Source organism: Ips typographus, linkage group LG7 (genome assembly GCF_016097725.1).
Source record: "Ips typographus isolate SLU linkage group LG7, UJ_Ityp_2.0, whole genome shotgun sequence".
Classification (NCBI taxonomy): domain Eukaryota; kingdom Metazoa; phylum Arthropoda; class Insecta; order Coleoptera; family Curculionidae; genus Ips; species Ips typographus.
Window position 1 is genome coordinate 5,977,998 of NC_138428.1, and position 14,092 is coordinate 5,992,089.

The 14,092-nt window shown below is 33.7% G+C and overlaps 1 protein-coding gene across 3 annotated transcripts in view; it reads right to left on the minus strand.

Annotated features, from left to right (window-relative positions):
- The window catches only part of LOC145732209 (uncharacterized), a 31,689-nt gene that overhangs the window by 3,710 nt on the left and 13,887 nt on the right, over positions 1–14,092 (minus strand). For 2 of the 3 annotated variants that reach the window (XM_081984307.1, XM_081984308.1), the window contains exons 2-4: positions 3,428–3,495; positions 3,289–3,371; positions 1,725–2,048 (exon numbers count right to left, since the gene is read on the minus strand). In XM_081984307.1, the coding sequence (XP_081840433.1) occupies positions 1,725–2,048; positions 3,289–3,371; positions 3,428–3,471 (451 nt within the window). In that variant the 5' untranslated portion in view covers positions 3,472–3,495. The remainder of the gene's footprint in view (positions 1–1,724; positions 2,049–3,288; positions 3,372–3,427; positions 3,496–14,092) is intronic. The other variant, XM_081984309.1, reaches the window with a different exon arrangement.

The following is a 14,092-nucleotide window of genomic DNA, read 5'->3' on the forward strand; positions in this document are numbered from 1 at the left end:
GCTTTAATTTCAAGGCTATTAAGCGAGGTTGTTTGTTTTAAGGTAATTGCATATTGTTAGATTGTGGCAGCCGCCATTTTGTGTTTAACATCAAAGACAGGAAGCTCTAGTATGAAGTGAAACACTATTAGTTCCGCCATTTTGAAAAAAAACTCTCAACTAATCAATAGGTCTGTTCGCAGAAGAACTAATAATCAGAGGAATATGTCCAATAGCTGTTGGCCATTGCTCTTAAAACGTCAATGTCACGTGAGCATTCAACCAATAAAAGCCAACAATTTTTAGTTGGAAACTAGTTTGAAATTGCCTCTACCACCGCCCTCTATACTAGAAAGCCTAAAATGTCACTTTTAATGGCGGCGTTAGCGGTTTTTGTTTTATACACAAACGTATGCAGATGCAGTAAAAAATATGTTTTTTTTTTATTGTTTCGTGTAGTTGATGGGCAAGTTGTGAGTGAAAAATCAAAAAAAGGTTCATTCCTGATCCAGATATGTATAGACAGAGCGTTTTTATATACAATCAAGTCCAGCCTATAAACAAATTGGTTAGAACATTTGTCCTGGAAAGTACAACACACAACAAACTAGTTTAAACACTGTTCAATGTAAGAAAATCTGTAAATCCTTGAAACTAGGTAAGCAAAACTGGTAAATGGTTCTTATGTTATTACCAAAAACATTCATTCAAAATTATTTTTGTTGTTCTCACATTGAAGGATGCTTTAAAATGTAACTCACATACCTGTGCATGTAACAAGTACCTAATAAGTTTATTGTACTAGAAAGCACTTGTACCTACCATTGAGTATATTGTTGGAGTTAAATCATCCCACTTCAAAGTGTTCAACCACTGTTGAGTTAGATCTGGTTTTTTGTAAAGTAAAAAACTGACACGGTTGGGCTTTTTCCTGAATTGCTGTTACAATGTGGTTTGAAAAACTTACGAACCGCAGCAAACAAAAATAACTTACGCAAATAACCTCAAGTTTTGATTTTAAACCGTAAAAACTCGTCTAATCCTCAAAAAACTCAATTTTCACAATACAAACATACGCAAACTGTCACCACTATTTCCGCCATATTGGAAGTTTTGACAGGCACCTTCTAGGCTTTCTAGTATAGTAGGCGGTGCCTCTACGAATAGACCTAATACAAACAAAACTTGACAATCTTGACAATTTTGACATTCTGTGTTTGCCTTTGGTAGGAAACATGTTGCCGGTTCTCTCATTGTGAAAGTGATGTGGTTTAAGATATGACAACGTTCGATTGTCTTTTAACTTTGGTAGGAAGAGTCCATCTCTCTCTCTCATTCGCTTTCTCTGGTCAACTGTCTCTTTTTGTGATTCTTTGCTACAATTATATGACGTGTGAGTTTCAAAATGGCTTTCGTAACAGTAAACTGTTTTTGTCGTTATAATACAGTGTCGTACATCATTTTAAAGGTCTCCTTGCCTACAATTAAGCTAAACTGATTGCGCTGACCTACACTGAACTGTAATTACGAAAACCCCATTTTATCGACCAAGGTCTAGCGTGTTCTCTTCCACAAAGCTAAGTGTCCATCTGTTCCTGACCCTATAATAATTAATCAACCCTGAAGTAACCCATTTATCTTTGAATCTAGCCAGTTAAGGCACAAAGAGGATGATTGGACACCCGTTGTACTAAATCGCTCTGTAATTACTCATTACAAGCTACAGGGTGCGCAAATATACTCACCAATTCCACTGAGCCTCAATATTTCCACCACGTAAATAAAAGCTCCTACGTGCAGATCGTAATCGTCAAACAAAATGGCGGACGCGTACATGGTGGAGCTGGTTGCGTCTGCTGCCGCCAAACTGAGGCTGATTTTCAAATTGGGCGTCATCGGGCAACGTATCCAACGGGCGCTGGCTATGACCACCACGTTCACCAACATGGCGACGAAACAGCACACCAACATGATGGGCAAAAGCAGGTAAAATTTTTCGATTTGCGCTATTTCCGCCATTTGACAGTCGGTCAGCGTGTCATTGGTGTTGTTACGCCACTCCATTTCATCTGAAAGTTTTTGTCATTTTTTTGTGTACAAACTAGTCAAAAATGTGTCAAAATATGGTCACGTGACCACTAACTGAAGACTAATGTTTTCATAGCTTTTTGTCACATTTTAAGTGGATTTTGACAGTTTTATCCTCAAAATTTGAGCTCCATAAAGCTAGAAAAACGCACCATTTTCAAGTTCAACATCATTTTATATCTTTATGAAGGCAATTTTGACAGTTCTGACAGTATCAGTCAATTTAACATGAATCTGTGTCGACTAAGGTATAATTGAAATTGTCGTCTGTAGAAATTGACAAAATAGAGCTATACACATTTTGTACACAATACTTTTAGGCCGCATTCGTTTTCAGGCTCCATGGAGCGAGCAGAGCTTTTTTGACGTCACAATGACGTAGTTTGACAATTGGTCAATCTATGCTTTGGCCCAATTACGTCACCGTGACGTCAAAAACGCTCTGCCCGCTCTATGGAGCTTGAAAACGAATGCGGCCTTAGTAGAAGAATAAGTTTTAGAGCTCTATGACTTAATTTTGCCAAATTGTTTGAGTTGTCACGTGATTCTTAGTCAAATTTTGTTTTTTTACAGCAGTGTCACGTGACAATTATCAAAATCGTTCAATCATTCAGCCTGACATAGGGCCGACTACACCGACATATTTAAGGGCACCCTAGATTAGAATTTAATTTGAATATGACATTTTGCACATAATCTGTCACAGTCAAATCACCACTTAGTCTAGGTGATACTGATAGATAGATTTATGAACTTTAGCAGTGATGACATAGGATTGGGATCACGTGACAACTGTCAAAATATAATAAAGTGCTATAATGAATTAAACACTAAATGAAAATGAGATATGGAGAAGAGATAATTATGAAATTTACCAACTTTTCAAGGAGGCACCTATCTCAGAATTTGTCAGGGCAGAAGACCAAAAGGGAGACCACGGAAAAAGATGGGAGGATGGACTGACAGAAGACGTGCAAAACTTGACAGGTGTCAGAACCTGGAGGAGGGCGGCGTTAGATAGACAGTGTTGGAGGAGGAAGATAAAGAAGACCAACCTCAATTTGGGCTGTAGCACCATTGGAGAGAGAGAATGAATTAAACCACAAAGTGGCTATCATACCTTCCTAAGTTATGCACGTCAACTTTTTTACTTTTTTTCTGGTAATAACAATTTTTCTACAACAATTGCACTGTACTAATCGTACAGGATGTTGTTCTTACCTATCGTCAGTGCTGTAGGCGTGGGACTGTATCTGAACAAATTTACGTTACTACCATTCTCCCACGTCATGATGCCTCGATCCCTGCAACAAAAAATCCATGTAATTAATGTTTGTTATTCGCCCTTACAATTAATTACTTTTTGATACTGGAAAAACATGGTAAAACCCTGGAATTCAACATACACGTCCTTTTTTGCAACCGATCCTGTATAGTCAAAGCAAATTTTTAATTTAAAATGAATTACGAAATGAAACTGGAACGTTTGGAATATTTTGATATATATTACATAATATTGACGTTGCACGTGGTATACGAACAATAACGATTGTTGGATTTTGAACAATGTTGGGTGTAATAAACCGCAATAATTATTGCTAATTAGTAGGAAAAAGCTGAAATTTGCTTCATTTGTAAATGATAGTTTTGGGTTAAACTGTAACCACTGAATTAATATACTGGCTAATAAAAAATACTTGAATTTGTTTAAAAAAGCAAATTTCAGGAAACAAAATTTGAATTTTTGATTACTAATTTTAAAACAAATTGTAAATATACATTAGACCCTAATTAATCACCTCAACAATAATGGATTCTACACAATTGCATACGCAGATGACATAGTTATCTTGCAGACCGGTAAATTTGTAAACACACTGTGCGAATGTCAAATCACGTGATAAATGTCAAAATGACTGTCATAAATCTCAGAAACACGTTTTATATCAAATACTACAAGAAAACGTTTTTAAATCCTGATTTTTGCAACTTTCGAGCATGGTTTGACAGTTTTGATGTTAGTGACAGTTGTCGCGTGATTGTAGAACACTATTTGGCTAGGCGGTCACGTGATAATTGTCAAAATGACTGTCATGATTCTCAGAAACATGTTTTATATCAAATACTACTAGAAAACGTTTTTAAATCCTGATTTTTGCAATTTTTGAGCATGGTTTGACAGTTTTGACGTTAGTGACAGTTGTCACGTGATTGTAGAACGTGATTGTAGAATACTACTTAGCTAGACGGTCACGTGATAATTGTCAAAATAACTGTCATAATTATCAGAAACACGTTTTATATTAAATACTGCAAGAAAATGCTTTTAAATTCTGATTTTTGCAATTTTTGAGCACGGTTTGACAGTTTTGACGTTAGTGACAGTTGTCACGTGATTGTAGAATACTACTTAGCTAGACGGTCACGTGATAATTGTCAAAATAACTGTCATAATTATCAGAAACACGTTTTATATTAAATACTGCAAGAAAATGCTTTTAAATTCTGATTTTTGCAATTTTTGAGCACGGTTTGACAGTTTTGACGTTAGTGACAGTTGTCACGTGATTGTAGAATACTACTTAGCTAGACGGTCACGTGATAATTGTCAAAATAACTGTCATAATTATCAGAAACACGTTTTATATTAAATACTGCAAGAAAATGCTTTTAAATTCTGATTTTTGCAATTTTTGAGCACGGTTTGACAGTTTTGACGTTAGTGACAGTTGTCACGTGATTGTAGAACACTATTTAGCTAGACTGTCACGTGATAATTGTCAAAATAACTGTCATAAATCTCAGAAATCCGTTATATATCAAATACTGCAAGAAAACGTTTCTAAATCCTGATTTTTGCAACTTTTGAGCATGGTTTGACAGTTTTGACGTTAGTGACAGTTGTCACGTGATTGTAGAACACTATTTAGCTAGACCGTCACGTGACAATTATCAAAATAACTGTCATAATTCTCAGAAACACGTTTTATATTAAATACTGCAAGAAAACGTTTTTAAATCCTGATTTTTGCAATTTTTGAGCACGGTTTGACAGTTTTGACGTTAGTGACAGTTGTCACGTGATTGTAGAACACTATTTAGCTAAACGGTCACGTGATAATTGTCAAAATAACTGTCATAAATCTCAGAAATTCCTTTATATTAAATACTGCAAGAAAACGTTTCTAAATCCTGATTTTTGCAACTTTTCAGTACGGTTTGACAGTTTTGACGTTAATGGCAGTTGTCACGTGATTGTAGAACACTACTTAGTTAGACGGCCACGTGATAATTGTCAAAATAACTGTCATCATTTTCAGAAACACTTTTATATTAAATACTGCAAGAAAACGTTTTTAAATCCTGATTTTTGTAACTTTAGACTACTTTAGAGCATGATTTGACAGTTTTGACGTTAGTGACAGTTCTCACGTGATTGTAGAACACTACTTAGCTAGACGGCCACGTGATAATTGTCAAAATAACTCTCAGAATTCTCAGAAACACGTTTTATATTAAATACTGCAAGAAAACGTTTTTAAATCCTGATTTTTGGAATTTTTGAGCACGGTTTGACAGTTTTGACGTTAGTGACAGTTGTCACGTGATTGTAGAACACTATTTAGCTAAACGGTCACGTGATAATTGTCAAAATAACTGTCATAAGTCTCAGAAATCCGTTATATATCAAATACTGCAAGAAAACGTTTCTAAATCCTGATTTTTGCAACTTTTCAGCACGGTTTGACAGTTTTGACGTTAGTGACAGTTGTCACGTGATTGTAGAACACTATTTAGCTAGATCGTCACGTGATAATTGTCAAAATAACTGTCATAAATCTCAGAAATCCGTTATATATCAAATACTGCAAGAAAGCGTTTCTAAATTCTGATTTTTGCAACTTTTGAGCATGGTTTGACAGTTTTGACGTTAGTGACAGTTGTCACGTGATTGTAGAACACTATTTAGCTAGACGGTCACGTGACAATTGGCTAAATAACTGTCATAAATTTCAGAAACACGTTTTATATCAAATACTGCTAGAAATAGTTTCTAAACCCTGATTTTTGCAACTTTTGAGCTTAGTTGTGTCACTCTGTTTAAACTGTGATAAGCAACTTTTTCAGTTTGTGCTTCTGTCCTAAATCGTCAATAATTTTCACTAAAAATTGCGTTAATATCCCCTATCGTTGTCAAGAAATTCAAAAAAATTCTTTATAGAACGTTATCTGGTCATTTTCAGTAAGAGATAAATTATGAAAAATCTCAGTTGGCAACGTTGTTGCCATTTTATACTAAATTAGGAAAATGGTCAGTTTGGCAACCATGCAAAAATATGGTAATTTATTAGCACAATTTATGAATTAAACTTTCCAACTTTTAAAATGTCAATATTAATAATTTATAAGTTATTTTAGGAAAAGTGAAAATATGCCAACATGACAAAAATAGTCAATTTGGTGCTAACTGCTAATAATACAGAGTGGCACAATATTTAACTTTCACCACTGATTCACTCTCCCCACTCTACAGATAGAGAGAGGGGACAGATTGTAAAGGAAATTCAATATTCCCCACATAAAGTATGTAGAGAATTTTAAAAAGTAAATTTCAGTTTACCTTCCGACACTATACAAAATAAGAAAAATTGAGGTTAGAACGTGCCCGGGGAAACTAAAATCCAATCTATACTTAATTTAAATGTTCACAGAGACACTTCGTCGTATTTATGCGGTATCCATATAATTCCCGGGAAATTTTCGTGTTTATTCAGAGGTGGAAAATAGTTGGTTAATTCCACTTCTGGTGATCGTTTCAAATTTAAATTCATCTCTCCTAAACAGTTAATTACTTTTCTCTCACCTACAGCGAATTTAATACGACACTGCTAATTGCTTTATCTGTCAATATCTCAAAAATGTTTTTTTTGCCAACGAATTAGGACTGATTGCTTTTTTGAGTGAGCCCTTTAGGGGACTAATTAATTGAAATCTAAAGATTATTTTCTTAAATTCATTTAAGAAGGTCCTTAATACTTTTTTTGCACATAATTAATTTAGTGTAATCACAAACACTCCCACGTACATCCTGTGTGTGTGTATGAATCATTCAAAATACAGGTAAAATGTGGATTTTTTTTTAAATTAAAACTCTGGCACATTGTCTAACTATAGACGGTTTTATGGTACTATTAATAAGATTTTTGGTAATAAACAAGCCAGGACAGACTTGAATGAATGAAAATATTTTGATTACACCGACTGGTAATTTATTTATGACTCGGAATGTTCGCGGATGATTGACATATTGCCAGAAAGTCGACTGAAAAAAATCAGTTAAAAGGAATTTGTATTCGTACTAAAACTATCAATAAACACGCCCGGTGCGATCAGATTTATTATTATTGTTCTAGATACAATAGTTTTAATTATTGTTTAAATGGAAATGGTTTGATTTGATTAAACTAGATCAGTGGTGAAAGTTAAATATTGTGCCACTCTGTATTATTAGCAGTTAGCACCAAATTGACTATTTTTGTCATGTTGGCATATTTTCCTAAAATAACTCATAAATCATTAATATTGACATTTTAAAAGTTGGAAGGTTTGATTCATAAATTGTGCTAATAAATTACCATATTTTTGCATCGTTACCAAACTGACCATTTCCCTAACTTAGTATAAAATGGCAACAACGTTGTCAACTGACATTTTTCATAATTTGTCTTATTCTGAAAATTACCAGATAATGTTCTATAAAGAATTTTTTTGAATTTCTTGAGAACGATAGGGGATGTTCACGCAATTTTTAGGGTGAATTATTGACGATTTAGGACAGAAGCACAAACTGAAAAAGTTGCTCACAGTTTAAACAGAGTGACACAACTATGCTCAAAAGTTGCAAAAATCAGGGTTTAGAAACAATTTCTTGCAGTATTTGATATAAAACGTGTTTCTGAAATTTATGACAGTTATTTTGACAATTGTCACGTGACCGCCTAGATATATAGTGTTCTACAATCACGTGACAACTGTCACTAACGTCAAAACTGTCAAACCATACTCAAAAGTTGCAAAAACCAGAATTTAAAAACGTTTTCTAGTAGTATTTAATATAAAACGTGTTTCTGCGAATTATGACAGTTATTTTGATAATTGTCACGTGACGGTCTAGCTAAATAGTGTTCTAGAATCACGTGACAACTGTCACTAACGTCAAAACTGTCAAACCATGCTCAAAAGTTGCAAAAATCAGAATTTAGAAACGTTTTCTTATAGCATTTGATATAAAACGTGTTTCTGAGATTTATGACAGTTATTTTGACAATTATCACGTGACCGTCTAGCGAAATAGTGTTCTACAATCACGTGACAACTGTCACTAACGTCAAAACTGTCAAACCATGCTCTAAAGTAGTCTAAAGTTACAAAAATCAGGATTTAAAAAGGTTTTCTTGTAGTATTTGATATAAAACGTGTTTCTGAGAATTATGACAGTTATCTTGATAATTGTCACGTGACGATCTAGGTAAATAGTGTTCTAAAATCACGTGACAACTGTCACTAACGTCAAAACTGTCAAACCATGCTCAAATGTTGCAAAAATCAGGATTTAAAAACGTTTTCTTGTACTATTTGAAATAAAACGTGTTTCTGAGAATCATGACAGTTATTTTGACAATTGTCACGTGACCGTCTAGCTAAATAGTGTTCAACAATCACGTGACAACTGTCACTAACGTCAAAACTATTAAACCATGCTCAAAAGTTGCAAAAATCAGGATTTAAAAACGTTTTCTTGTAGTATTTGATATAAAACGTGTTTCTGAGAGTCATGACAGTTATTTTGACGATTGTCACGTGACCGTGTAGCTAAATAGTGTTCTACAATCACGTGACAACTGTCACTAACGTCAAAACTGTCAAATCATGCTCTAAAGTAGTCTAAAGTTACAAAAATCAGGATTTAAAAACGTTTTCTTGTAGTATTTGATATAAAACCTGTTTCTGAGAATCATGACAGTTATTTTGACAATTGTCACGTGACCGTCGAGCTAAATAGTGTTCTACAATCACGTGACAACTGTCACTAACGTCAAAACTGTCAAACCATACTCAAAAGTTGCAAAAATCAGAATTTAAAAACGTTTTCTTGTAGTATTTAATATAAAACGTGTTTCTGCGAATTATGACAGTTATTTTGATAATTGTCACGTGACGGTCTAGCTAAATAGTGTTCTAGAATCACGTGACAACTGTCACTAACGTCAAAACTGTCAAACCATGCTCAAATGTTGCAAAAATCAGGATTTAGAAACGTTTTCTTGCAGTATTTGATATATAACGGATTTCTGAGATTTATGACAGTTATTTTGACAATTATCACGTGACCGTCTAGCTAAATAGTGTTCTACAATCACGTGACAACTGTCACTAACATCAAAACTGTCAAACCGTGCTCAAAAGTTGCAAAAATCAGGATTTAAAATAGTTTTCTTGTAATATTTGATATGAAACGTGTTTCTGAGAATTATGACAGTTATTTTGATAATTGTCACGTGACGATCTAGCTAAATAGTGTTCTACAATCACGTGACAACTGTCACTAACGTGAAAACTGTCCATGCACAAAAGTTGCAAAAATCAGGGTTTAGAAACTATTTCTTGCAGTATTTGATATAAAACGTGTTTCTGAGAATCATGACAGTTATTTTGACAATTGTCACGTGACCGCCTAGATAAATAGTGTTCTACAATCACGTGACAACTGTCACTAACGTCAAAGCTGTCAAACCATGCTGAAAAGTTGCAAAAATCAGGATTAAAAAACGTTTTCTTGCAGTATTTGATATAAAACGTGTTTCTGAGAATTATGACAGTCATTTTGACAATTATCACGTGACCGTCTAGCTAAATAGTGTTCTACAATCAAGTGACAACTGTCACTAAAGTCAAAACTGTCAAACCATGCTCAAAAGTTGCAAAAATCAGGATTTAAAAACGTTTTCTTGTAGTATTTGATATAAAACGTATTTCTGAGAATTATGACAGTTATTTTGACAATTATCTCGTGACGATCTAGCTAAATAGTGTTCTACAATCACGTGACAACTGTCACTAATGTCAAAACTGTCAAACCATGCTCAAAAGTTGCAAAAATCAGGATTTAAAAACGTTTTCTTGTAGGATTTGATATAAAACGTGTTTCTGAGTATTATAACAGTTATTTTGACAATTATCACGTGACTGTCTAGTTAAATAGTTTTCCGAAATCACGTGATAACTGTCACTGGCATCAAAACTGTCAAACCATGCTCAAAAGTTGCAAAAATTAGAGTTTAGAAACGATTTCTGGCAGTATTCGATATAAAGAGTGTTTTTGTGATTTATGATTTTTGACAATGGTCACGTGACTGCCTAGCTAATTTATCCTGTAAAACCACGTGATATCTGTCACTAATGTCGAAACTTAGAAAACAATTGTTAATGAAAAAATGAAAAATCTGTATTTTTGAAACACGGTTTTTATAGCAACAATCAATGATTCAAAATTTTGACAACTATTAAGACACCCTGTATAATAATCTAAAATGAATGAATTTATTTTGATCTACCGTTTTTTGATTGATTATTCTACCGCCATTAAATATTTTGACTTGACAACACTGGGCCTACTTTTTTGTCTTTGTCACGCGCATGTACATATCTACTTTTCTCTGTCCGTTGTTACTACACGGTTTTCCTATGGTTTTGGGTCTACCATACCTGTATAATTTTGACAGTTATGTGTATATGTTAAGGGTATGTTGAATGGTCACGTGATATCTAAGTAAAATCCACAGGCTTTGTATATTCAGAAACTAAGTAATTGAAGAATAACAGTTTTATATTTCCACTAGTCAATCAAAATGAATTCCAACAGTTTGACAGATTTTGTTTAATTTAACTAGATCAGTTAGTTTTTGAGTTTGTGCCACCCTGTATTATTATTCGTAAATGCGTGTGTGTATATACAGTACGTTTGATTTATCGACGTCAGTGCGTGATTTATGTAAATAATTGAGATGCCCCCCTAGCGAGACCCAACTTATACATTTCAATGATTTGTACGTTGCCGAGTTTGAAATATCGACTATAAAAATAACTTTCCGAATACGTTATTCAACTTTTTCGATCGTTTGGATTGAAATTCTTATTAAGATGGGGTAGATTGAAAGCCACTGAGATAAACTGGGTCATTTAGGCAAAATCAGCACAACTGTCAATGATGTAATTACACTCCGTTTTGTCTGTTCTTTAAAGCGTGTGAAATGACTGCGTTTACCTCATAACAACTTCTTTTAGTTAACCGCCATCTTGAATCAACAAATAGAGCATGAAAGCACATAATAAAAAATCTCGTAATATATTTTAAAAAAGTAATTTATCCTCATTCAACTTTTCCTGCTTTCAGCAAAGTTGTCCCATTCCAAGGGAAATTTTAATATCTCCACATAAATACAACATCAAAGTTTTGTAATGCCCGGGAAATTGACAGAAACGTTAATCAAATCTTTTTACTTTGAGTAGTAGTCGGTAAAAAATAGCAATTTTTTATAAAAAAAATAATCGAAAACCAGAATATTGTCCTAGAATGCAAACAAAAAGTAGTATTTATGCAACTAGTGCAAAAAGTACATCTTTTTGGCAGGCAAGTGAAAGTAGAATTTTTTTCACTAAAAATCATTTAAAAAAGTGTACTTTTTTGCGCCATTTTGACACTTAGCAACATGTTCATAAACTGTCTAGACGTCATTCTAATTTAATTTGATTTTTCCTATACATTCCTATACAAGTTTTATTTAATTGAAACTAGTACAGTAAAAACTTTTTACAGATTACCAGCTGAACGAGTAGGAGATAAGTGATTTAACAACTCGATTTAACTGAAAGCCAAGAAAAAATGATTTTTGGTGTGTCACTGAGTTAAGTGTTACGTAACACCGGTATAGTGCAAACATCGAAAATGCTACATTTTCAAGAGGAAATCGATTGGAAACTAAACGATTTCCTTGCGGATACACAGACAATCCTTCTTCCTTCAATCACACACGTTTCGATTACTGCAAGCTTTCAACTTATTTTCCACCGAAACTTCATGTTATTCCTATTAAATTGTTTTCTTTCAAACAGCCAAATTGTGAGCTCACATGTACAGGGTGCTGCATTTTCGATGGTTTTACGGGGTACAGAAAAATCAGTGTTCTGATCTCATTTTCTGAGCTGAGATGAGTGGCGAAGAGTGGGTTGCGCAAACTTCTTTTGTTTCGAAGATACGGGGGGCTTTTGAAAATTGGTCATTTTGGAACCTCCTCTGTATTTCATTTGCTATTAAAGTTATCAAAAAAGGAAAAACGGTTTCCGGTAGTTTTGACGTGGAATCCAATGGCGTAGTCAGTTTTGTTCCATTACGTTTAGTTTCTGACATATGACAGTAAGTTATGTTTTTTTAAATGGAACACCCTATATATTTTTAGGTCATTTAATTCTGTTGATTTTTACTTTTTCAACGGTGTATTACAACATATAAGTTTGTAGAGGTTAATCTTGGTAATTAAAAAAAAAACGTTTCCTTAACAAAAAAGTGCTAAATAATATGTATAAAAATACCCACAGTCGAAACAAAATTTGGCTATGTTCATATTAACATGTTACATATCGTTTATAAACTGTTTTTTTCAACTTCCACCTTAAAAATAGTAGAAAATAGAAATGGCCACTTTTCCTATTAATGGGAAATTGTGTCAGAAATAAAGAAAATGGAAGATCTGACAGAGGAAGGAAGAAAAAACGCCCGAACTCAAAAGATGATAATAACATTCATAGATAAGAAGCAACTATATATTTAACTGTAAAAGATCTAAAGAAATGTACGACAAGCTTAAAACTTTTGGTACACCAAAATGCCTTTTTGCATGCAAAATACCTCACATCTATTATTGCTCAAAATGCCCCATAGTGATAATTTTATGGTCACGTGACAGTTTTTAGGTTGGATTAAGTAGCATGTCTGCGTTTGCGATGTGTACATGTCAAAATGTCATAAGGATTAATGATTCAAAGAAAAATTACTTCCTCAAGTTACCTGATTGCTTTTCCAAATTTTGAAGACACAAAAGCTGAAAATTCATTGTTTTAAAAGTCACGTGACAGTTTTTAGGTTAAGTTAGGTGACGTAAAGGTTTTTCCAATTTTTTGACACTCGATTTGATGTTGTGCCGAAAGCTTAAAATTGATTTTCTTACGTCAGGTGACTGTTTTTTGTACGGTTGTCTGGAATTACAGGTTATATTTTGACGTTTAAACGAATCTTCTAACTGTCATAGTAACCAAGTTAGCACGTGTTAAATAAAGACACCTATCATTTAAAAGAACCAGTCGAAAAATTAAATATTATATAGTATTTTAAATCTGTGAAAATGGTAAAATTGTAACAACTACGTCACGTGATTTTGATAATTAGATTTTTGAGCTTGCAACACTGTAAAGACTAGTTGACTTTGTCAAAAACAGTCACGTGACCTTCAAAACGCAACTTATACTTTGGAAAATTGATAAATTAAATTTAGACCGTTGTACAAACTTAAATTGCAAAATACACGTCACGTGACTAGGATAAATACATTTTTGAGGTTGCAACACTGTAAAGGTCAGTTGACATTGTCAAAAACAGTCACGTGACCTTCAGTGAGCAGTTCAATCTTAGGAAAATTGATAAATTAAATTTAGACCGTTGTACAAACTTAAATTGCAAAATACACGTCACGTGAGTTGGATAATTAAATTTTTGAGCTTGCAACACTGTAAAGGCCAGCTGATATTGTCAAAAACAGTCACGTGACCTTCAGAAAGCAGTTTAAACTTTGGAAAATTGATAAATTAAATTTAGACAATTATACAAACTTAAATTGCAAAATACACGTCACGTGACGTTGATAATGCAATTCTGACCTTCCCCACTCTATAAAGGCCAGTTGATATCTGT